This window comes from Opisthocomus hoazin, chromosome 7 (genome assembly GCF_030867145.1).
Source record: "Opisthocomus hoazin isolate bOpiHoa1 chromosome 7, bOpiHoa1.hap1, whole genome shotgun sequence".
Taxonomy (NCBI): domain Eukaryota; kingdom Metazoa; phylum Chordata; class Aves; order Opisthocomiformes; family Opisthocomidae; genus Opisthocomus; species Opisthocomus hoazin.
Window position 1 is genome coordinate 3,868,960 of NC_134420.1, and position 26,249 is coordinate 3,895,208.

Consider the following 26,249-nt stretch of genomic DNA (forward strand, 5'->3'; position numbering starts at 1 on the left):
CCGCCCGGCGGGGCGGCTCCAGGTGGGAAGGGGGAGCCGCCGCGCCCCGCCCCGCCCGGCCGAGCGGGCCGGGCCCCGGGAGCAGCCGGGCACAGCCGGCCTGCGGCAGCGCTCCCCGCGAGGAAAACAAAATAGAATTTAAAAAGAAAAAAAATTTAAAAAAATCGGTATTTTTGAATCTGTAGTGTAGCTGCTCCGTTCCCTGTTTCTTCCCATGGCTGGGGAGAAGGAGATGCCCGAGCACCAACCACTGCTCCAAAAACGCACCGTCAAGGGTTTAAAAATAGCTGCAGCAGGGTTGGCACGGCTGGGAACGTACTTTTTTTTTTTTTCTTTTTAAATCTTAATACTCACTTTCGCAGCGTCATGGTTTGGAAACCGAGACTCCACCATCCTGAGAGGTTTCCATCTCTGTCTGTGGGCTAAAGGCTCACCTTTGACTGCTGACACGGCCTTTAATTTAGATGGCGAAAGGAAAACCATCAGGTTTTAAAGCACAGCCTTAGTGCTTCAGTTGTTTGCCCACGGTTTGTTTGTATCGTCTGGAGGAGGGAAATGGACTCTAAGGAATGACAGTTCTAGCAAAACAAATTACAAGTAAATACATCTAAACTGTACTAAAGGGTAAGAGAAAAAAAATCGAGATGAAGTTTTGGAGGGAGGAACATGATTCACTAATTCCCAGTCTTGGCGGGACAGTTACCTCCAGTCACCGAAAGCCCAATGTCAGCAGCTCACAGTATGAAGGGGCTCAGTTATCTTTTTCTGCATTAACCATAGGGTGACTTACCCTATAAAATCTGAACACAGCATATTTTCAAAATTGGGTTAAACTTACTCTTGAAGAGATGTCTGCCAGAAGAGGAAGCAGGCTCAGAGAACCTTGGTCCCTTGGGGGTTACTTCGGGGTTTGCTGCTGTGCCTTTTTGGAGAGTCTTCCCCTGCCCCTCTGCTTACAGGCAGGAACACCCATCGCTTTCCCAGATCACTCTTCATCCATCCATTCCTACACGCCACAAAACCACAGGGTGCTGCTACCTAGATTAGACTACAATTGCCTTTTTTAAATTACTATTAACAAAAAAAATGAAAGTAATGACATTTAGAATAGCTTGGGTTTAAGCAGTGCACCAAAATTACGACCCTGAAAATGGAATTATCCAGTGAAGAAACACTTCCCTTTTAAAGGCAAACTAACTCGTTGGTTTCAACAAAAATGTCACCCCTCAAATAATTCTTCAAACTTAACATTGTGTGAATTTTTGTTTACCTGAAAATTAATTTTGCTGACACCCTCCTCCCCCAATCTTTAGTCTACCTACTTCCAAGCATAAATTCTGCTTTGAACTACTGCACATGTGCTCTGCTCTGAGTTTCGGCATGATAAATCAGTACTGTCCATAAGACACTGTAAAAGCAACAAAAATCTTTTAAATCTACCTAAGTTTGAAAGGTGCAAGATGAAGTAAGTTATAACATCTGTTTTGAGATTCCTTGCCCTTGCAAAAATTGGAAGTTTAAAGTTCTCTCAGATGATTTTATCATCTCCTTATTGCAGATAGAGTTCTCGAATTTTAAAACACATGCTTTAATTTTCGTAGCACTCTTTCCAACTAAAGCTTTTAAAGACATTTAGCAATTTACAAAAAGTTGTATTTACCCAAGCTTTATTTAAAGATTACTGTAACATACCCGTATGCCTTTTACGCATGCACTTGCATGTTTTTCTTTCCAGGAGGAGTTTATTAAAATCAAGTGAGAAGTGTTTTTCTCGATTTCTCCGAGACAGCTTTGCTGTGTAATTCAGAAGGAAGTCAACACACACTTTTGTCAGTTCGTGAAAGCTTTTTCCATTTCACTCATTTATTCTAGCTCTCATGGCAATTCCATTGTTCCAAAACAGTTAAGGTTTTACAGCCTTAAAATAATAAGCGTATTTTCTTTTCACATTTTACAAGTCTACTCCGCGTTGTTTTCACTTTTGAGAAGCAACAATACATGACTTTGAACACCTACTATCACATCAGTGACCAGAAATGTCTATGCAGTTTTTCTCTAAACAATGAAGTTCAGCTGAACAGTGAGTCAGGATCTCCTTCTGCAGTTTCATTTTAGCTTTTTCTAGAAAGATAGATTCTCTGAAAATAGAAAAGAGACTGCAAATGATCAGACAGCAACTCATACAGACAAGCTAGACAGACAGAGATGCATTATTGAACAATGTTTAAAGCATCAATCACAATATTTCTCCATTCCATGCATTCCACATCCTGCTGTTGATCTAGAGGACATGATGAAATAGGCTTCACTACTGCTTCCATTATTCTGTAAGTTTATCCTTCTGTCTTCTCTTCTACACAAGAAATGGTTTACAAATATATTCAAATTGACATAAACAGCCCTATTGTGACCCAATTTTGTATCGGTTCCGTCGACCCCTCTGCTTCTCCTGAAATACCACCATGGTAATAATCTCATTTTATTAACAAAGCAAGTGTTGCTGCTATATAGAACAGCACTCCAGTCTTCATCACGCGGACCAGAACACACTGAATTTGTGCGATAGTTTTTGTTACTTTTTTTAAAAGTAAATCATAGCTCTAACTACTAGTAGAAGTAGGCAGTAAAGCAGTTTTCTTCTGAAAACTGGTTTTCAAAAACTGGTTAACGCATGTGAACTTGAGCTATTCCAAAGAAAACATCACATCTAATGAAACATTTTTCTACTGGAGAAAAGTCGTCATTTGAAACAACATCTACAGGGCAGCAAACAATCATTAAGATGCTTTATTGACAATATCCACTCACTGCAAAAGTATCTGCCTGCATACAATTAGATCTTAGCTTTTCAATAGTGTTTTATTGGCAGTGGAAAATGCATCAGTACTTTATTGAAAGAAAGCAATAAATAATACTGTGATAAAAATAGTTCAAAAGTAGACTGTACATATTGTTACATAATCTGAAAATACACAAAAGATTAATAGAAAAACAGAACAGTAACAATGAATTTCAGTTTTACAAGCAAGTTAAAAGTGGAAAACAAAATAAGAAAAAAAGACATGCTATAGATATTGTTGCATAATAAATAATGCACCATCTGAACAGATTCTTGCTGGCTTTTTAATATGCCATTTACAAGTGTTGGATACATTTTCTACTCATACAGTCCAAAATGGCTACAACCATCAGAATTAAAGTCCAGACAACTCTTTAGAACAAGTTTACGAAACACAAAAGATGACTTACATAAGAAAAGTAAGGCTTTAGAAGTTAGAAGTCGCACTGCTTTAGTTTTCAGCCCATTGTACCTTCATCCTTCACCACTCATCTGACATGAGGCTGCAGTGCTTCATCATTGGTCCATTAAAACTAGTTTCACCAGCATCTTTCCACAAGTGTTTTCAGTCAAAAAGATCTAGGACAAAAACTCTCTGTGGCCTGTGGATTATGACCAGGAATTATTAAGAAGTCAATCTTCCTCAGTTAAGGAAAAAAAAAAATAAAATAAAACCCCCAAACAGTTCTTGGTTTATGGCTTGTTTTCAGTCACTGAAGATACGCTATACAAATACAGCAGAGAGTGTTATGACCGAGTCAATCACTTCTAAAACGTGTTCCATAGTGTTATAGTTCTTCCCAGCTTTTAAAACAAGTTGTATTTTAAATAAAGACAAATTCCCACTACTTGACAAATCTTCTTTGTGGAAAGGTACGGTTCTGAAAAGAAGAACAAGCATGTACCATACCTTCAACAACATATGCTTACCTGAAAAAAAGCTGGACTTGTTTTCAGATCTAAGCTAACATTTCCAAAAGACAAAATATATACTGCTTGGTGTCATGATACTTTTACAAAGGTATTAAAATCCTTTTCATCTTCAGTTTCATTATTAAAAAACAATGATAATTACAGTAACGGCATAACTTACAAAAACCCTATATTACTTATAGGGACATATACATACAAGCATTACAGTACATTCAGTTGGAAAGACTAAAATTAGAATAAAAAAATCAGCAATGATTTGATTTGTAGACTGAATAGAAACAGAAAAAGTAAGCAACTATATAAATGAGAAGTCACATAAATATAAGAAACATTTAGATTCTAAAATATTTTCTCTATAGTACTCATGAATTTATTTGCTAATTAAAAACTCTGTAATAAAATATCTCAAAGTGTCCATTTAACAAGTATTAACAGATTAAGGGTTCCAAATGTTCAAAATGCTGCATATCATCGGTAGAAATAGTGTGGGTAAACTGTAAAACAAACAAAAACGACAAAACAAACAAAAAGAACACACAAAAAGAAAAAACACAAAAAAATCCGTTAGCAGGTTTTTTTAAAAACACTTCACTCTCAGCTTCTCACAAACAGCTCAGCAGTGTAGCAGTCATGCATCGAATTATTGCCATGCCACGAGGTACACAATTTGATTGCCTTCTGTGATCTTCAATTGCAACGCAAAGTAAAGCACGAGGTTAAGTATTTTTGCTTCCTAAATTTTTTATCCTAGGTCATCTGACTATAGAAAATCCTGAAAGAGTGGGGAGAACCTGGGGGAGGGGATGACTTAAAACTTCAATGTCTTGAAACTAAAAAAAACTTTAAGATAGATTATAAACTGCTAAAAGCAACCACAGTAGCATGAAGTATCCAAGATTTGGAAAACTATGCAATTACCTCTACAACAATTCAGCACTGGAGTATACTGTAGTGGGATAATTTTGACCAAGCAAAGACTCTGTGAAATCAATTATCTGAACTGCAGTGCCACACACTAAACTATTTTCTTTCCTTTGTCTGCCTAATTTGGTTCCCTTCCCTCCTACTCTTTCACTAGCTGGTCATTCCAACCTTTGATTTCAACACACTCTACACAGCTATTTAGCATGGATCCTTTTGCAAGCTGTTTAAAACAGTCCCTCAAAAGAATACAATCCTTACAAAAGTAATTGTTTAAACACTCATAGTCTTCATTATAGGAAATCATCTCCAGATTTTCAATATAACAGTCTACCCTGAAAACTTGAAACAGTTTGGTCAGTGTGTAAATTCACTGGGTTAAAATACCTGACATTCTGTTTCATAAATAGCTGCTTTAATGTTATACCTATCAACTTTACTCACCAGGAGAAGGCTTTAACAGGAGTAGGTCCTTACTGTAGCAGAATCCAATCTTTGTGTTCCTGATACACTGCCTATTTCAAGAAGCATGGGAAGACATGCAGAACACAGCATGCATGTTAGTTTTCAAAAAAAATCACAGCAATGTGATTACAGCTACTGTACTCATCCAACTCTAAGACTACAAGTTAGAAAAGCAGAATTCATTTTACAGTTTATTTATTATCCACTTCTAGTTACAGTGGCTAAGAAAAAAAATCCTAAAATATCTGCATGCCAGCTAGCACACAGAAATTGGCAAAGGTAATTTTGTAAGTAATTTATTTTCTATTTATATAGTTTAGGTATTTTTCTGATTTTTTATGTCCCAAAAAGAAAGGGGTTTTACATGGTAAAGACTTCACTTACTTTAATTTACAGAATTTTCCACGTGAATTTTGGAAAATATTTTGTGCTAGTGACAGTATTGAAAATTTAAGACAGCTCACATTTTAGAGAGTACCATCAGATGCACAGGTTGTTTCTTTGAGCTTTACTCATAAATACCATTTTCAGAACCTGATACAACTCAAATTATACTGAAGTTCACATCCGGTCTGTTCCAATTAAATACATTTATATTCACTTGTGTTTTCTAAAATAATTTAAAGTAAAAGTTTATTCTCATGGTACTGAAGAGGCTGTTAAACAGACGAGATACCTCACGTGACAGGTGATCAACTTCCACTTTCAGGTGGATTTTTGGGGGTTTGTTTGGTGTTTTTCAATACATATCTCTGTGTGTGTGTGCACATGCACACATATACATATAGATCATTAAATACAGAGCAATGACTGAAGTAGTGATTTCAAGTATGATCAATACTTAAGTGACTGCTGCAGGGAGGGTAATGTACCTTTTACTCAAGTTTTAATAATCTCAAAATCACCTGAGGGAGTTTACTCACATGATTTTTGAATGCATTTTACTGCATTTCAGAAGTAGGACTTACATTGGTCTAATTGCTGCTAAATAGAAATTATGCATCATGTGATTAACAGACTTCTACTAAAATGTAATTTTATTTTCCTAGTTTAACATAAATTTGTTTCTAATTATATTTCTCATTTTGTTATTCCAATGAAGTAAAAAAGCTTCCTGAAATTGTAAAGCACCCTACGGTTAAACACAGTGTTATATATACAACCATGCACAAGGCAGATGCTTTTTTATGCAGCAAAAAGGTAATTTGAACTTAATGCCCCTGTAATCTCAAGCAAAAAAGTGCATCATGCTTAAAATAACACAAAATCAATACCGTCAATCTGCATCTTCTTTGGCTGCATAGAGGGTGAAGACATTGAGGTTGTAACTCTGAAATTTGCAGGAAGAGTCTCTGCTGATCCAGCCGCTAAACCTCTTATGTCCTTTGGTCTAAACTTCTTTCTCCATGAAGGTGCTCTCCTAAAGCTCTTATCATCATCCTGTTATAGCGATAAACATCATTAGCGATTCAAAAACTGTAGGATCATTACTGACCTTAAAAGGATTACCGACAATCTAAAGTAAATGTGTCCCCACCGAATGCGTTTGTTTTCAGAATGGTTCAGGTGCAACAGGAGCAGAGGTCTTCATTTGCAACAATCTGTATTCATTTGCTAGACTGCAGGCTCTTCAGCTCAGTAACTACGGAAATTCATCTCCTCGGCACCGTTAGGAAAACATTTTGTACTTTGTTTGTACTTCATGATTTGCAGTAATATGCGAGTGTCACATGACTCATTCTTAGGGGATATGAGGAGTGGAGCCAATCGTAACAGCTGCTTTGGGAACACTGACATACAGAGGCTTAATCTGAACAACTGCTTTTAACCTTCAGTTCTGTCTTACAGGAATGATGATACAGCTATCGCGCTTTCTCGTGCTACAAACTACAGGAAGTGACAGGAAAGAAAAGTAAGTGTCGTAAATACTGTATTGCTGTGCGGTGTTTTGCTTCAGCACTTGGGTAAACTTCACTTGTAATTACCCCTATTTCCCCCCTATTAATACATCTGCATCTTCGAAGTAATATTCCACTTCAGAAATATAATATTACACTTACTAAATACAACAGTTTAAGTTCCACTTCCAAAATTTTTTTTTTTTGCAGTGAAGTTATTATGTCAATGCAAATATACCCATTGTGCATTTCCATTTGCCAACTTCACCTTTAGAATCAGTTCAATCCTTTGAATGCCATTTTACCTAAAATTTATCCCTTTTTATAGAATTGGGAGACAAGTGTCTGCATTATTTGAAGAGATCTTCATGATCAAACTGCCCTGTGATGCTAGAACAGAGCAAAACTCTGCTCCTTCAAAGCTCCTTCTCTTGCAGTTTGAAATTGCCAAGGAAAAATACCTTATAAACTATCAAGCTGCTTTCTGACGATGTTATTAAAACCTTACTAGATTCATACTGAGAACAGAGCTGTCAGGATGTGCTACAAAAGGGCTGCAACAAGTTCATCAGGCAAAAGACGAACACAAACCCGATCAAGGTCTGTCATAGCAACCTCCTTCCTCAACGTACTGGTGTGTGCTTCACCTCACTGATCCAAAAGCAGTTGAAGTCAGCACCTTCACGCTTCCCCTGTCCTCTTCCTCATACTGGCACAAATGTTTCTGAGATACCGTGGGCTGGTTCCCTGACCTGGTTAACCACGTTAGGGTTTTGCCACCTTAGTCTAAACCTGAACCACTTTCGCCTACATGTGCTACCACAAACTCCCATTAGCACCAAAGAAGGGGTAGCACAGAGTTAGAAGTCTCTTGGGGAAGTAATGTCAGCTTGAAACTGTTCACTGAGCTACACCGTAGAACAACTTAAAAGGTTAAAGACATAACACTCTCTCCATTATGCTATGGTTCACATGGTCTACTAAAAGTCTCATACCTAGTTTGTTAAGGGTTTTATACTCGTTACATTTGCATGAAGTTTATACACTGTAAGATCACAGTCTGCCTGATCAGAATTACTTTGATGTGCAAACATACCTGGTGGTCATCTACACCAGTATTAACACCTCCAGTTTTCTTGAAAAACACTGAATTATTTGAAATACTGCCCATTGGATCAAAGGTTTGAAATGTGCTATACAGTGCCTTTCTCTGCTATAGCTTGTTCATCTGCAACATTGGTCACTAATTTTCCCACATTTTAGATATAAGATTCAGCCCCAGGTGCTGCTATTAGACATCCACCATGCAAGCTACTAAAAACAAACTTGCAAATCACCTAAATACTTTCATATTCAGTGTCACCTAAATACACAAAAACTGCCACATTCAGAAACTCTCAAAGACAAAGAAATTCAAGTTAAGAACTCTTTCACTATTCTGTCAATAGCTTAAAGAGGTTCAAGCTAAATTCCTTCACTTAACAGTTCTGATCGCCAGCTGAACATGAGCCAGCAGTGTGCCCAGGTGGCCAAGAAAGCCAGTGGCATCCTGGCTTCTATCAGGAATGGTGTGGCCAGAAGGAGCAGCGAAGAGATCGTCCCCCTGTACTCGGCACTGGTGAGGCCGCACCTCGTTCAGTTTTGGGCCCTTGAGTACAAGAAGGACATTGAGATACTGGAGAATGTCGAGAGAAGGGCAACAAGGTCGGTGAAGGGTCTGGAGAACAAGTCTTATGAGGAGTGGCTGAGGGAACCAGGATTGCTCAATTCTGGAGAAGAGGAGGATGAGGAGAGACCTCACTGCTCTCTACAACTACCTGAAGGGAGGTTGTAGTGAGGTGGGTGTTGGTCTCTTCTCCCAAGTAACTAGTGACAGGACGAGAGGGAACAGCCTCAAGTTGCGCCATGGTTCAGATTGGACATTAGGAAAAAATTTCTTTACTGAAAGAGCGGTCAGGCATTGGAACAGGCTGCCCAGGGCAGTGGTGGAGTCACCAGCCCTGGAGGTGTTCAAAAGATGTGTGGATATGACACTTCAGGACATGGTTTAGCAGGCATGGTGGTGATGGGTTGACAGTTGGACTTGATGATCTTAGAGGTCTTTTCCAACTTTAATGATTCTATGATTCTGTAAAGTTCCCAGGACCATAAAATGGGTCAACAGCTCAAGTAACTTACTTCATCAAGTCTTCTGTCAGTGCCCATAGCCAGAAGGTTATTAAATTCCCTCTCCAGAACAGCACGAGCCTAAAGTTTATAGTACAAAAGAAATGGAAATTAATTCCAAAAGATTACTCATTAGTAACCTATAGTAATTTTTAACACTTAATATAACCCAAACTGCTTAACACCTTCTTATCAGATTAATAAACATACTTAGTACTTGAAAGTCACAATTTAAGTTGTAACGTATTAAATGTTTAAGGAAAACTTAACAGCTCCCCCTTCTCTTCATCATGATATGGAAGTTCATGATTTCTGGTGCAAACTTCATTGTTTAGCAAACAACAAAAATGTTGAGTTTTACGCTAATGTTGTGAAGATGGGATATAAGGAAAATATTCAAACAGTATTTTTTGTTCCAGCAAATTTATCAACCAGAAACGTTACTAACAATTAGAAAACAGGAAGAAAAGCATGTTTTTCTCTTACAGGATAATGGACAACTTTCCATTTTTTAAGTTTCTAGAGCTGGGAATAGAAAGACACACATTCACCTAAGAAAAAAATGCAGTCAGTTCCATTTTTAATCTTCCTACAGGGGAGAAAAATCCTGTTGGCCATAAAGTAACTACTACTTGCTTACCTGTGTGTTTTGAGTGGGTATTTGTAATAAGAGAGCTAATGCATTGTAATCAAATGATTCCTCTAAGGCCACAAGTGCACCATGAACTCCGCTCTCTATAAGGTTATTTGCGTATTCTTTAAGACCAATGGACGCTACCCAGTGGATCATTCTTTCATTGCTCCAGACAAGGACATCTATGGAGAAAAAAAAGTTGCCCAATTTATACAACACAACTTTTCTGAACAAAAAAAACCCAGTCCTTTCTTGATATGTATGCTGATGTTAGGATTGATTTCACATATACACAATTCATCACAAATTCTGTTAAGTAGTAGCCCTCAACAAGTTTTGTTATTTAACATTTAGTTTGTGATCTAATCTGCCCCTGCCTTTTTGGTGGGCATGCAATGCACAAATTGGCAACAAAACTTCACACTTAGACTTCAATGCTCGGTGTTGGATCCCTCCCATAGAGTAGTTTTCCTTACACCCAGAAGGAACAGTCCTCACTCAGTCTCCTCTCTGCCTACGAGGGAGGCTACAGTCACAGTTATGAGACAAGCTCAGCTAGGCATAGCGTTCATGCAGATGGAGAAGACAGGATCTTCTACTTTACACAGCCACGTAGGGGCTTGTACCTCACTCCAGACAGATTAAGTATTTTGGAAAAAAAAAAAAAATTTTACTACTCAGAAGAAAAACCTTATAGCAGTTTCTCATGCTCTTCCCACTGAACTTGAACAGAAAGCTTTACTTATTATTCTCTAAAGCTTTATTATTTAGCAGTTTTATAATCTTATCTACCTGAAGGTGTTCAATCTCGTAATGCAGACTGACCTCCAGTTTGTGCATGCATGCTGCCACACTTTTCCACAATCGTAAATTTAAAGTGGAAAGTAAGCATTTGAAGTTTGCTGGAAGGCATTGCCTACTGTAACAGTGCAACGATCAATATACTCTTATCTTTGAACTTTTTCAAGGAAAACCATTATAGAGCAGCATTTACATGTTCAGCCCAAACTTCAAAACAAAAACTATGTTCTTACAAGTACTACGCAGGCATGTTTATACCAATTAAACTGTTACAATGATCCACAGCACGTTTCTGGTCTGTGTCAACTAGCATTCTCCCCAAACAATTCCCAGGAGGAATTCAGGAGTTAAGTGTTTCAGGGAGCAATTCCCTATAGGCAGCCATACTATTTAGGAGGCTAAAAAAGGTTTACCAGCCGCCACAACACAGGCTTGTTTCATGCCAGTTAGTTGCGGCTCCTGGGAATGTTCTCAGGCACAACTGGTGGAATAACCACCAAAAGGTATCAACACTTGAAAAGGAAAGGGGAGGAGCAGGCACAGAGCCTTCTTAAGCAAGTTGTGTACAAGGTAACCCTAAAATTTTAGTCTAAGATGTCAGAAAAGACATCTGATACTATAGGCAGGGGACAAAATATCTATGGAAAGGTCTTGGAAAATACTGTGAATTCCCAACCCTGCTTTTTCTTCTTTTTCTCCTCTCTTGTTCCATAATCACCATGAATCTGGAAAATACAAACACCTAAGTCACCTGGATGTTTTTTCATAAAGTTCTGGGTAATAGAAATTACCAGCCACAAGTAACAATAAAATCACATAGATGCAGTTATTATGTCAGAACAGAAAAAAACAACCCAAAACTTTTTCAAAACCCTCATCCTCCTAAAACATTTAGCTTTGTTTCAAACTTCAGAGCAGTAGGACTTTCAAAAATGCCTGCATTTGTAGCACCTCTCTGCATGACTGAATGATTTAATGGTGTGTTTCATGATCCACTGTTCAGGGTCCGCATTCAGACACATCTCCTGTGTTTAACACTGGTATTTTATAAATAATTCCTCCCTCTAATGATTTTTTTTTTTTTAATAGATTTTTGAGCCAGATAGTGACTGAGGTCAGACAATGTACTAACCCTTGATTTCATTCTGGCTTTCTTCTCTTTTTCTTTCAAGTTCTTTCCGATCATAATTCAGTCTTCGTAGGCACATAATTCCACACTGAAAACTGTTTCTGTTTAGAAAAGAAAAGAAGTTTTTTTAAAACCCAAACAAAACCAAAACATTTAGAGATAACAAACATTTACTGTAAGTTAGGTCTCCAACTTAAATCTATTTACCTGTGAAAGCTGTCCACCATTTTCAGTTGTCCACGCAGATCTTTTTTAGTTAAATGATCCAGCATTCGAGCGTCAACAAGACATTCCATGAAATAGCTGCGATACTGAGGGAGCCCCAGACTAGGGAGCCACTCATTGCCAATCCACTCATGGTTCATGTCACCATATGCTAATGTCTGCTTTTAAAAGATTAAGGAATAAGCTTATTAAAGTGAGAAATAAAAGAGAAAAGCTTTTTTAGACAACATATTTTAAAGAAAAAAGTAAAACAATGCTTAATTCTCAGCCTGTAAATTTAAGCAAATACAAATATTGAATACTACACTGTTTTCTGAAGAAGTCAACCTCTGAAGAAAAGCAAGTTCAGATATTTAGATCAGCAAGTAAAACTGTCTTAATTTATTTCATGCTAAAGAGTATAAAAAATATGCAAAAACTAATAAAAATAGACTAATTTATATGGTTTTGATAGCAAAAGCCATAGAATTTCATTTTGTTAAGATGCTGAAAATAATGTATCACTTGAAAATTGATGAGGGAGACTTATTTTTCACATGACCACGTAAATACAAGATATAAAAAAAAAAAGAGGAAGCATCTTCTAGAAAGGAGTAAGGCCACACAGAAATGCATTTCTTCAAGCTATCGCTAGGTAGCAGACTGAAAGAGCATGTTACTCTTGTAACAGGGAGGCAAGCTATCACTGTTATCACTGACAATCTGCAAATGAGTATCTGAGATGGAATTAATGGGACTTGAACAGGTTTAAGATGGAGGGCAGCCAAGCAAGAACAGACTATGCTGTTCAAAGATAGAGGCCACAGGCAAATCCTGAGTTTTGTTTACATCCCTCTATAAAATACTCAACTATCTCAGTGTCTGAAAATACAATTAGGATTTGTCACCACTTTAAAAGAGAACAATTAATGAAGGGGGATTACAGCATTAGTGCACAGAAATCTACTTAACTATCTAGGCTCACTATGTCTTGTAGCACACCTGTGGTGGTCACCAGGTTGAGCAGGGACTTTCTGCACACAACAGATGTTGTTGGACTTCTGGCTTCCCAGAGCCATCCCCCACCAAAACATGCCACACTATGTCATGAAAGTATTTTAAAATTTGATGTAGTATGCTCAATGCATGGAATACAACAATACTTATTAAGAAACAGTAAGTACATTTTGTTGATTCATTAGCTCGAGGATAAATATTTCCGAAAGCTAATGGCAACAGACACTTCTGAATATTCTTCCCCTTAACAGCCCTACTATTAAAAATCCTTATGCACAGCTTTTTTTGTGGTGTCCTATGCAACAAAGTATTTTACAAATTTTCAATGATGAACCACCAAATCTTGGAAGTTCTAAAAAACTTTAAAATATTTAAATCACCTGAATATAAAAGTCTCTCTTCTAAGTATATATTCTACAGAAATAAGCCTATAGTTTCCCCCTCTCCCAATCCCCAAGCCACACCAAGAGTCACTAAAAGAAACTGCTATAAAGGAAAACAAGGTATTTCATGCTTTAATTATTGTGACAGTTTACATAGCCTATAATATTACATAAAGTTTCCAACCTGAGCCCAGCTTCCCTCCTCATCTTCCTGTTACGTGGTTAGAAAAGCAAAAGAACAACATACATATTAGTATTTAAGTTTAGTAAGGAGACCAAAGTTAAAGATGCACTGCAAGACTCTAAGTCTACTGCACACCAAAGAAGTCTAGATAAAGCAAGCATCATGCATCGTAAAAAAAAAAAAATATGCAAGGCACTCATTTTCATAAGAGAGGTTGCAAAATCTGTCTACTGATTTAAGTGTTCTGGAGAGAAGAAATTTCCGCACAAATAATTCAATCCACACAAATAATTCATTTTGTCTTTTAGCTAATCAAATCAGAGCTCCATTTTACAGATTAGAAAGAGTTTTGTTTACAGTCTTGTCAGTGTTGATTTTTTCCCCCCCTTCTGGAAAAAAAACTATCAAGATGCATGTTACAAGGTTAATAATTACAAGAAACAATGATCCAGAATTTTAATGCATTAATTTGAAAAAAAGAAGAGAAAAAAAAAAAAAAAGAAAGACCAAAAGGCACTTGATTCAAATGTTCAAAAGGTGGGAAAAGCACTCTAAGGAACAGAAGTGGCAACGCTGTAAACTAACCGTTTGTTGTGTGGCTGTAAGATTTTCCATTTCTTCATGTGTTACCCAGACATTTCCCGTGGTCTAATATGACCCCACAGGGAACCAATCCCATCCAGTGAAAGGAAAGCAGTAACAAAGAGGAGAGGTTGCAGAACATATAAGCAATTGGTACACATAAGGAGCAGGCATGGGCAAAAGCAATGGTTTCTAAAGTCTTAAGTATAGGTGTATCTATTGGAAGTAATGGCATGGAATAAAAGCCTATTAACATGGATCACTTTTCTTCAAAGATATTAAAAAAATTAAATGTGATAAATAGCTTACACTGATGTAATTAACGGGCAAACACTTGACTCTATTCTAATCCGAAAAATGCATTTGCAGTCTAGTACGTAACCCCAGGCATCTCAGAAATAACTTTAGATTGCAGGGCAGACAGACTCATGAGAGGGAATTCATACTAACTGTGTCTAAATCTACTATAGTATAGAGACACAGGTGGACTCCTAGTTTATGCAGGCTGAACCATTATTGGAGTTAATGGCCTTACACATGGATTAAGAGTCTCCAACTATTTTACAGATTTCTGTACGCACATGCGTACTTCCTCTGTATTATAAATTCTTCTGAGGCCAAAAGATGAGGCAAATAACATGTACTCTAAATGTTTTGGATTATATACTTACACTGATACATACTTCTCTTTCCCTTAAGAAAGAAAATGTAGTTGTTCCTTCATTTGATTTCCATGAAAGTTAAATATTGTGTTCCTCTACAATGTAATGTTTCCAGAAATTCTTATCTGAAGCTCAAATCCTTTCAGCACTATGTTTACAGTAGAATTTTTGGAAATTCTAACGGTTCTAGATGATGTTTAATACTGGGCCACTTTCCTTACCGTCCTTGAGGTGGGAGGGGCAGATGGACTTGTCAGTGACATGATTTCTTGAATGGCCAGCCTCAGCTTCAGTCTGTGCAGAGGATTACTAATTCCAATTTCACGCTGTATTTCTGTATCGGACAAGGCTGACATGATAGCACCGCTTTTCACATTTGCTCGGCAAGCAGCCACATACCAGGCTGGCATCCCAACCCACAGCTGAAACACAAAAAAAGGAAGTAAGCACCATCTGAAAAACATTCCTGGCTCAAATACCTTAAACTCCTTAGAAGTCTGTACACTCATGGTTTTTTTTAAAATTCTTTATTTTGGAAGGACCACTTACCTCCAACCACACAACCACAGTAGGCCCATCCCACTGTGCAAAAGGCAAACCTTGTCTTCTGGCTTCCTCTAGCAACTCATGCCTGTAATTACAGATATAATTATTAATAACAAAGATAAACTAGCCCTAACTAGATGTTACAATTTAAACATTGTATTCATTTTACTATCCTCGTTCCAGTAGTTCACTCTGTCCTTTTCTCAGCCTGGTATCATATACCCACTAAGGCAGCCACAGCACACGTACAAGGACTACATAGTGACATAAATTGAGCTTGCTAGGAAATTCCAGAGTGGCAGAGATGCTGGACCTTGCCTTTCGGAAATTTGTGTCTGAAACTGCTACTGACACACTAACCAACACTGCCAACAAAGGGTGGAGATGTCAGTCCAATTCTCAATTGCTGCAATTCTCTGTTCAGCAAATTAGACTGAACCAAGATAGTCGTTTTTCCTCAATATGCAGATTTGAAACCTGTGGAAATGTATGAGCACATCAGATACCCATGCGACTGAAACAGTACTGTCCATCAGGCTGCCGAGGCTGGAAACAGACAGTAACCATTTAATTGGTGAACTGCAGTCTGCAACAGCAAGCCTGTCAAATTCAGGCACAGCTTCAGACAACCATTATACTCAGAGTGCCACGCTCTGGCAGTTGTATTCTGAAAGGCTGTGTACTGAAACTCAGCTTTCATCTCCCACGATGACACCATTTCCTTTGTTATTCTGAAACAGAAGAGACTGAAGTTTCAAACGGACAATTCAGCTTACAGAAACAATGGGAGCTCACAAGATCCCTACAAATTGCTGTCAAAATTGTTTGAGAAACCAAGAGAAAAAAAAACTAGCGTCATCGGTATAAGCATGCAATGTCGCTTGGATATATCTGTCGGAAAAAATGGAAAAAGTGAAAAAGCGTATTTAAGCTGCCTTAGAAAGCTAGTTGGATATGGTTAAGTCTCCACTCAGTCTCCTGAGAAGCTTAAAAAAAACAGCTTCACTTAACTGTACAGTTTTTACTGTTTTAAGCTTTTTATTCATGCCTGGAAGTGCAGAATTAAGATAAGCAGCAATACTAGATTCATGATCCTGCATTATGCATTTATAACCGTTGCACAATTTAAAAAAACAAAATCTCCCTGCCTTCAGAACTGTATCGTTAAGCAGACCTAAGATGATAACAGTTACAGATACTAAAACACCACACAAGACATTTTGCAGAGGGGTTACTGACAGGCTAGTAGCTTTCTTCGCTACTAGTGCAAAACAGATATGCAGTAGTCAGTTCTTTCAGACATGCCAGCATACCTAGGATCCTCATGTTATACTGGTGGATAAGTAAATATAAAAAATAATCAATGCAGTGATAAATATACTAGCAACTGTTTTATCAACAGATAGTACTTCTCCACCTGCATGTCAATACATTCCTATTGCTCTAGAAGAGCCTCCTAATACTTTATCCTAATTAAATGTGCTGCCCAGGAATGAAAAGAGGGGAGGAAAGAAGGAAGGAACTGCCAGATAACTGGTTATAAATAGCCATTCTAACGTACCCATTTTAAGACCCAACAATTAAGGCGGAAATAGTGTTTAGCAGTCAGCAGCACAATAGCTAAATTTCACTAACAAAGAAGAGAAGACCGTAAAAGCTAATATGTACTTGTACGCTTCAAAAATATACATATATTTCTGAATTAGGAATAAAGGATCAGCTATTCTCCTGCCACCATAGGACACATTACATTATTCCCACAAATCACCAGCCCTGTTCAGCTTTGCTTCACTTTGTTGTTGAAATATTAAAAAACGAGAAAAATTAATTAATAAGATATTATAAAACACTATTTGGTAAGAACAGGATAAAGTGCTTAATACTGTATTTGCCAGAGAGGAATTAAATGTTTTGTCCAAGTAGTTTAACTTCAAAATTGGTGTCTTTGCCTTCCTTTTCGGTGGCTGTGGTAACATGACCATGCAGTGAGGGAAGCCCACTAGTGACGGAAGAGCACAGACATGCCCAGAGTAGCCTCTGGTTAGACTGGGATGACCCCATCAGAGCAAGTAATCACTGCCTCCCCCCAGCTGACAAAGCTGCCTGGGGTATTGTATGGACTTCAGAGAGTCGCAGTGTAATTTCTGCTAGTTTTATCTCTCCCCACGTACTTCAGGTTAACCACGAAACATTGAATCACTTGGAGACGAGCAGTACAGGGAACGTATCAGAAGCGTAAGGAGAGATGATGATGCGAACTTGAAACCCGTGGTGGTACTGTATGCAGAAAACAATTGTGTGCTCGGAAGGAAGTGTTATGGGATGGAGGCAAACATGTAGAAATAGAAACAAACCAAAAAAATGTTTATGAGGTAACTTCGGATCCACTGAATAATTTTTGCATAAAGAGGAATGCATCCATGAAGCAGAAAATTAATTACAGAATTTGTTCATATATGCAAGAACAGGTAAAAACTTGCTTGTATGGGAAATACAAACTGAAAGCTCAAGACATAGCACAGGCACAAAACACCTCATGGGAAGAATTCAAAGGCAGCTGCTGTTTTATCTGCAAATAATCCACCGATAGTCTTTCCTCATGCAGAGAGCTGCCCTTTTCCAACAATTCCCTTCCACCTTCACCAAGAAACTCACTGCATGCCAGCAATACATGACCAGATTATGTGAAGATCACAACTGACACACCAGTTTAGTTTCACAGGCCATCCAATTACACCACTTAAGAAGCGAGTGCAAAATCCAGCCTCGTATCTTCCTGAGAGGAAAAAAAAAATATTGCAGTAGTCTTGGCAGTGTTAACAGATGATATAAAGCTGCCACCATGAAGGACAAAAGGATGCCAAAGGAGTAGCTGGCTACTGGAATCACTCTCAGGTGACAAAACCAAGGGATAGATGTCTACAAACTTAATAAACAGTTGGCTAAACATCCCTTGGAATTGGAGACCACATGTGCTGCTGGAAGGGGGGAACACTTGCTGTTAGACACATTCAAAAGGCATCTAACACCAGCTGTGGAGAACAAAGAAACTATGGTCACATGGGGTGAGAAATGATGTCAAAACTGCAGGTGCTTGATGTAGTAGTGAGCACACAAGGCTCTCTAAAGACTATCTGAAGTATCTGTATTTAGAATGGCTCTTGGTAGGCAAGCATACGCTAACCCCACAAGGGAAATAAAGCAGCCTGGTGCAGCATCACTTTGTCATTGGATTAAGACAGCATGGCAATGGATAAATCCAGGACTTGTAGCCAAAGGGAAATGCTGTATTCCAGATTCTTGGACGCAACTGAAAATAACTGATCTGGAAGTAGTTGAGAGCAGAGAAAACACTGTAGGGAGGTGGTGAAGAGAGTGATACGGATGGAAATGACAGAGTTGCAAGGTGTAACAACTGAAAGGCAACAGTAGCAAAATGAGATGAAAAGAGACTAACTTCAGGCAGAGAGTCAGTGGAAAGTTAATATCCTTATTATATATTGATTTCCAGGTATGTAATAAACTTTTTGTGTAGAACTTTTTTTAAGGAGACTTATCTTCAATGTAGAGTTGCCTACCTTTCTGATTAATACAGTATTAAGTTTGTTGTGTTGTACACAGAAAAGCACAAACATAGTTGTGGCAAACACTGTCAATAATACAGCTCACAAAGATGATGAATAGCACGAATAAAACACTAAAAACAACTTAGATTTAGTAAACAAAGAGCAACAGTTTTACAGAAATACACCTACCTTGGAAATGAATTGCCACAAATATGTACTATTGCTAAACAACTTTCAAAATCCAAATTACAAAACTAATTCCATCTATGTGGGGTTTAGTATTTCCACTATAAAAATTCACACCATGCAAATTAACACAAGACATTGAACTAGCATTCACACTGAACTAGACAACACTGGATTTATTTCAGCAACACATTTTCACAATAAATTATTTTGAATCTAGTATGTCCTCTCATAATTAGACTTTTTTGAAAAAAGTTAGAGCCTTTAATATATTGCTAAAAATCCAAATCTATCATAATTTCACAAAAATCCTAATAAAATAAATATAAACTTACCCTGATTTTGCACTACCACATCAAATGGTAAACAAAAGGAAAATAAAACAATGAAGGAAAAATAACTAAACTGAACTCAAAGGCATACAAAAACAGACAAATAATGTATACTGTAATTTAATTCTGTAACTATAAATAGGTTTTTGTTAGTAAAGACACTGAATAGTGCCCTCAGCCTGTTTGTGTGCATGCATGCAGAATCAGAAAGATAAGCAAGCAACTAGGAATTAGAGACAGCTATAAATAGAAATAGCTGTCACTGTTCCAAGCATTCAGGTAAGGGGAATTCCTTTCGCTGAATACAGGATTTTATAAGTGAACAGCCTGCCTCGAGAATTTTTAACCCCACCCTCCTCCAATATCAAAGTGAGAAGCAATTCAGAGCAGCTTTACCGCTTTTTCTTTTTGATAATAAGCATCTCAAAAAAGCAGCAAGGGATCTTTGACACTTCATGATAATATTGCTTCCTATGTTCAGAATACCTGTCAGGATTCCAAAACAGCTGGATTAAAGTATCTTGCTGGGCTTTTTATAGTGGTAGATTTGCCTCTCATGGACATTCCAAGGGCCCTGCTGCTGCTCTTCACTAAATTGTATTACTTAGTAAGAGTAATACAACTAAACATTATGATACGTATCTTCATCAACATGGTCTTGTCTCATAGCCACTTTCACTGAAATATCTGAATCATAGATACCTTCCCGTAAATAAGTACATACTCACCTTTAACAGCCAGACAGGGCAATTTCAAACTAGAAGTTGTCATTTGGCTAATACAGACACTTGCCTTCTAAGCAACCAGTAACATGCAGCCATGCGGGATACTTCAAGTAATACCAGTAAATTTTTGAAAGGCAGAATGTTTACCAAGAAAAGTCATGCTTTGTCTGCAGCTGCATTTTTTGCATTTATTAAAGCAAGACAGTATAGATTGTTTTACTCTAGAATGAAATTTGTTGCTGGTATTGAGAAAGATCTATATTGTTCAAAGAACAGGCCTTACCAATATCTAGATATGACCAGATTAAAATTATTTATTCAACCAAGATGTGGTATGACTTTAAAGCTCTGTAGTAAAGGGAAAATACCAGATCATAATAATATATGACTGCCTTCAGTGTAACAGTCTGAAGAAAAACAGCTGAGCGTTCTGTTATACAAACAAAACCACATTCCATTCTGACTTTTCAAACCAACACACTGCTGGTATTCATTAGCAGTCACCAGGCATTACTCCTATTCGTTAACAGAAATTAGGTACTGCAAGAAATCTCTCTCAAAGAGAAAATTAGCACACTTCAACATTCACTATTCTGTCTTCAGCAGTAAAAAAGCAAGACAGGTCTGACCTCAGTCAACTTTTCTGACACAAAGACAGCTGAACAGAACAGAGGCAACAAAAGTGCAAGGTATAACGGCTCAGCTTTGGGTGGAAAAATGCAAAGAATGCCTGATCCTGCTCACATAAATTTGAGCGCTTCCTCTATTACCATATAAGCATCAAGTCAAGATTTCTACTAGTAGCAATATCTATTTGCCACCTACGATTATAGTCTTTGCTTCATCACTACTAAGCCTGGGAACAACAAAGCATTCAACAGATACTCAAAAGGTGAACATCACAGAATCACAGAATGGCAGGGGTTGGAAGGGACCTCTGTGGGTCATCTAGTCCAACCACCCTGCCGAAGCAGGGTCACCCAGAGCAGGCTACACAGGACCTTGTCCAGGTGGGTCCTGAATATCTCCAGAGAAGGAGACTCCACAACCTCCCTGGGCACCCTGTTCCAGTGCTCCGTCACCCTCAGAGGGAAGAAGTTCTTCCTCATGTTCAGACGGTACTTCCTGTGCCTCAGTTTGTGCCCATTGCCCCTTGTCCTGTCGCTGGGCACCACTGAAAAGAGTCTGGCCTCGTCCTCCTGACACCTACCCTTAAGATATTTATAAGCATTTCTAAGGTCCCCTCTCAGCCTTCTCTTCTCCAGGCTGAACAAGCCCAGCTCTCTCAGCCTTTCCTCATAGGAGAGATGCTCCAATCCCTTCATCATCTTTGTAGCCCTCCACTGGACTCTCTCCAGTAGCTCCTCATCTTTCTTGAACTGGGGAGCCCAGAACTGGACACAGTGCTCCAGATGGGGCCTCACCAGGGCAGAGTAGAGGGGAAGGAGAACCTCCCTCGAGCTGCTGCCCACACTCCTCTTAATGCATCCCAGTATCCCACTGGCCTTCTTGGCAACCAGGGCACACTGCTGGCTCATGGTCAACTTGTTGTCCACCAGCAGGTCTGCCCCAAGCCCATGCTCTGAAAAAATTCTCATGACTAGGAAAAGGTAACTGTGTATCTAAAAGGTGCCATAAAAAAAAGGAACTAGTCACAAATTATTAACAAACAGGAAATCAGGGGTATATGGTGCAAGAAAAAAAAAGATTTGGGCTGTTAAAATATATGAGAAAGTGTTAAGACAACCTCAAACAGAAGTAAAAAAAATTAGTGATCACACAACAGCAGTTAGCAACTGCAACACAAAAGGGAAGACTTTCAGAGTCACCTGCTAGAAAGGAACCAGCAAATGCACACAGAAGGATGTCTGTACAGAGCCTCTCATGCTCTCACTCTGTCAACTCTTTCACACTCTGGAGCATCTAACAGCCAAAGACAACTTTGGGAAATCTTCCAAACAAATTAAACTCAAAGTAGGTATTAAATATAGCAAATCTGGGGGAAGGTTTGCTAAGAGTCCACTTTTATCTCCAAGTTCATTTATTACAGCATTTCAACAACAAGCTTTAGCACCGAAATTTGTTTCGAACTTACCACAACCTACGCTACTATTAATGTTCTGGAAAAAAAATTAGTAGAAAAAAAATTTCTACAGAGGCTTATTAGCCATAGCACCATACTAGGCAAAAATACCTGAAAACAAACAAACGAGAAAAAGGACAACAGAACATTCTGAAATAAAGCAGTACCTTAACAACAGAAGATCATAAGTATTTGGTAACTTACTTTTTCTGCATTTTCCTGTTTTTTTCTGCCTGACCTCCAAGCTTGCTGAGACCTAATGCATCCTGAGAGGAACTATCTGCTTCTCCCATGCCAACTACAAAAAAACACCAAACAAAAAACCAGTCTTGTCATCTTCTCAGTTTTGATCAGTTATAACTCATACATCACTACTGCTTTCCTGACCAAAAGTATTTAATCCTTTGTAATATTACTGACCAGAAACATACAAAGCCAAACCTCCAAGCCCATCTATCACTCTACTTTCTAGCTGAATTAATACCCATCAAAATGGTGTATAAAAAAAATAGGAAAATCAGATTGGTTGGACTCAAACAGGTGCTGTCTAAAACCAGTCGGAGTCACACTGAGAACCTCACATTTCAACCACCCCTAAGATGAAATCTCCATGTTTCCACATCACTTATGGGTGGTGCCAACTTCAAGGGTCCTGCTTTACGCAAAGAATTGCACAAGAGAGAAAGGTGACCGTAGCATTTACTAAACCAGCTGGGTTTGTTTCAAGGAAGATCCTCTGGGTCCAATGTGAAGACGTGACTGTTAGTGCCAATACTAACAAAAGCCTCTTTTGCTTTCAAGACACGGTTGAAATTTTTGCTTCCAAGACACGGTTGAAATTTTTGCTTCCCAAAACAAGCCGTAACAGTTCAATAAGGTTCAATATCCTGGTTCCACGAGAGAAAGACAGCAACACCTGACTAGCTGAACTTGCACCCTACGCTCATAAAAAGCGCCTACCGGAAGCTTCAGTGTCACTAGTTCTAAATAATGCTGTACATCAGCACCAAAACAATCAGTCACAAACATGCACATACTGATATATACATCATAAAATTCAGTCTTTCACCCGCTCTTTTGTACTGTGCCTAAAAATAAAAGCAAACCAACCTTGTACTAATGTTTCCTTGCTTGTTTGTCCAGGTCGTCCCTTTTCTTTCTTGCCAAACAAGCGGCCAATAGAGGATTTGATCCCCTTCTTTTTGGGGGCTTTATGAAGGGAATCTTGGCTACTATTGCTGCTGCTAGGATTACTTGTCTGCCCATCTTGCGAGCCTGTTGAACTGTACAAAAAATGGGAGTCATACAGGTATAACAAATTCACCAGCATAACATAGTGAGGGACAAGTTCAGGTTTCAGTGCAAGTTGACAAAAGCTCTTTAACTCACTAATGACATCTAATTTCAGCTTTTAATGAGTCACTAAAGAAATGTATCTACTAAAACATGTCATTAAACAGAAAAAAACAGTGGAAACAACTAAATCATGGAAGAAAGGAAGGGATCTAATATTTATGTACTGTAACATGCAACTACAAGTTAATTCTTACTTTTAAGAAACAAGAATTGAAGTGTTTAAAGTGCAATTCAGAGAGGCCAATATTGACAACACAAGTTCCTGACAAATTGAGTCAGACAACAGAAGTTTGAAATACTTGAGTGGAATCCATCCCAGATACTTAGGCACTTTGAAAAGAACATCTGTCAATCGAAATGGTGGTGATCTTGCAACTTACTTCTGAATTTATAGCTAAATTCCAGTCTATAAAAGAAGATTGGAATGGTACATTTTGCATTTCCGAAGCAAACAATGCAGACCTTGAATACCAGAAGCATTCTTCACATAAAGCCGTTTCTGATCATTAACAAAATCTGTATTCTTACTGTTTATGTAACATAATCACCCATTTATGTGTTCCTATTTTTCACTTCCAAGAAATACTTCAATACCTAGACTAAAAACCTACAGGCTGAACAGCTGTGCAGTTTTAGGATTTTATCCTGATAATCTGAAATACTACGCTACTGGTAGGTCTGACTTATTCACAGCTACTTACTTTCTTATGTCCCTGATATCTTCATGGCTCACTGTATGCAAGGCTCCTTTTTGAACTCTGTCCAAACGCAACGATCGAGGTGAAGAAGGTGGTGATGTCTCACATTTTATTGTGGTTTTATCATCTCGTACCTCTTCTCTAGAAGCTGGAGACTAACGGAAAAAGCGAATGAAAACGTGAGGGGTTAGCTGGAAATGCCAAAACATGAATGCAATATCAACGCTACACAGAATACTGAAAGGAAAAATCAATTATTTCAGTGTTAAAGGATTACTCTTGCCCTTACCATTTTGCAGCTGCCTATTTTTTGTTTGACTTCTTTCTGGATTTTCTGTTACCTTTAGTGACAAACTACTAGATTTCAGTCTTAGCTAATGAAATGAGCAACTAGCACTCATCTTTTATTCATTCATAGAGCTAAGAACTAAAGCAATGTCTTCAGCACCATAAAGTAATAAACCCAACTTCAGTTTAAGCAAGTGCAAAGAAAGAAAACCAAAGAGTCCTGTGAAAAGAAGGCATCTTGATCCTCACTGTTGCATGTTTAGACATTCATTAGCATGATTAGCAATTCTGTGAAGTCAATTTCTACACACCTGTGGCTATGGCTTATCTCAAAATTTGAATAATAGAAGTTAAGACTTACTTATGTGTGCACTAACAGGTCTTTAAAATTAAATATTGTTTGATGAAGACTGTGAAATAGTGGTTACAAACAGAAAGCAACACAACAGTCCCACACACAAAACAAAAAAACCACCACAAAACAAAACAAGTTCACACTTAAGATGATAAACCATTTTACATTTAATATCAAAGAGCATATAATCTTGCTTTATTATAGTGTTACCCTGCAAATGCTTTCTTTTATGTTCCTGTTATCCACTAATGAGTTTGGGGACAGAGAAGGAGATGAAGGGGCACACCAGTAAATAAACTAAAGAGTTTTACCTTTCTACGGTGTTTCCTTAAATCACTAGGCTGATAGATGCATGCAAAGAAAAGAAATTTAGAAAAGCTGTATTTATTGTAAACTGTAGCACAGCCTGAAACAACTAGCACAGACAAAACATTTTAGGGAGAATATAAATAACAATTACAGCAATGGCACAGAGAAAGGTACAGAGTATGAAGTACTCTTCAAATCACAGATTATTTAAACATATGCCTGAAGAGGGGAAAAGGAAGAAAAAAAATAATCAACTTGTAGTTGGTTATCCACAAAAGTACCATAGATATTTCAATGTATTGGTACCACAGGCAAATCAGCACACAAAACTTGCATTATCTTCAGCAAGAAAAAACAGTAAAGTATGTGGGGGCATAAGGTGTTGCTTTGAAAAAGTGAGAGGATTTCCAGTCATATGTCAAGGATCTGCCTGGAACTATATAACCTACATGGCAGCCACAGGAGGCTTAATGTTGTCTGCACTAGTCCCTTCTCACACCTTCATGATTTCTGCAGTTGTTTTCTACACAAAAAGCAGCCATACTTTAATACCGTGACAGAGAGTGCCAACAATAGCTGATTTCTATACAGTAACGCTATTCTGATCTTTTTACTAAGTTTAAAGCGATGGAATGCTTGAGCAAGAGTCTACCACCAGTTTTATTTTATCCTTCGTCCACTCCAGAGGCCGCTGTATCTCACTTCCTAGGTACTTCCCACCTCTGCCAGTGCACAGAACAAGGCAGCAACCCTGAGTTACATAAATGTGTTATCAAGTTATTCAGACTGATGCTGACAGAAGTTTAACTGAGATAATTTCTTTAACAATTATCATTGTATTTAACAACAAATTATTTCAAAAGACTGTAACCAAAAATAAAGTCAGTCCCCCTTGGAAGCTTGGTAGGGCAGATGTGTGTTGTTTCCCTCCCACAAATGACACATTGTAATAATTTTTTATTTAGAATACATGCAAAGCATGCAGCA

The 26,249-nt window shown here is 38.1% G+C and overlaps 1 protein-coding gene across 8 annotated transcripts in view; it reads right to left on the reverse strand.

The window, feature by feature from the left end:
• Positions 1-1,841: 1,841 nt before the first annotated feature.
• The window catches only part of PPFIA1 (PPFI scaffold protein A1), a 60,661-nt gene continuing 36,253 nt past the window's right edge, over positions 1,842-26,249 (reverse strand). Inside the window, exons 17-31 of one of the 8 annotated variants that reach the window (XM_075425389.1) lie at positions 25,265-25,294; positions 24,314-24,465; positions 23,367-23,539; positions 22,461-22,554; positions 15,368-15,449; positions 15,040-15,240; positions 14,160-14,222; positions 13,575-13,601; positions 11,994-12,169; positions 11,790-11,887; positions 9,863-10,038; positions 9,235-9,303; positions 6,433-6,598; positions 5,138-5,208; positions 1,842-4,266 (exon numbers count right to left, since the gene is read on the reverse strand). In XM_075425389.1, the coding sequence (XP_075281504.1) occupies positions 5,150-5,208; positions 6,433-6,598; positions 9,235-9,303; positions 9,863-10,038; positions 11,790-11,887; positions 11,994-12,169; positions 13,575-13,601; positions 14,160-14,222; positions 15,040-15,240; positions 15,368-15,449; positions 22,461-22,554; positions 23,367-23,539; positions 24,314-24,465; positions 25,265-25,294 (1,566 nt within the window). In that variant the 3' untranslated portion in view covers positions 1,842-4,266; positions 5,138-5,149. Of the gene's footprint in view, positions 4,267-5,137; positions 5,209-6,432; positions 6,599-9,234; positions 9,304-9,862; positions 10,039-11,789; positions 11,888-11,993; positions 12,173-13,574; positions 13,602-14,159; positions 14,223-15,039; positions 15,241-15,367; positions 15,450-22,460; positions 22,555-23,366; positions 23,540-24,313; positions 24,466-25,264; positions 25,295-26,249 lie in introns of all 8 variants that reach the window. The other 7 variants (XM_075425390.1, XM_075425391.1, XM_075425392.1 and 4 more) reach the window with 7 other exon arrangements.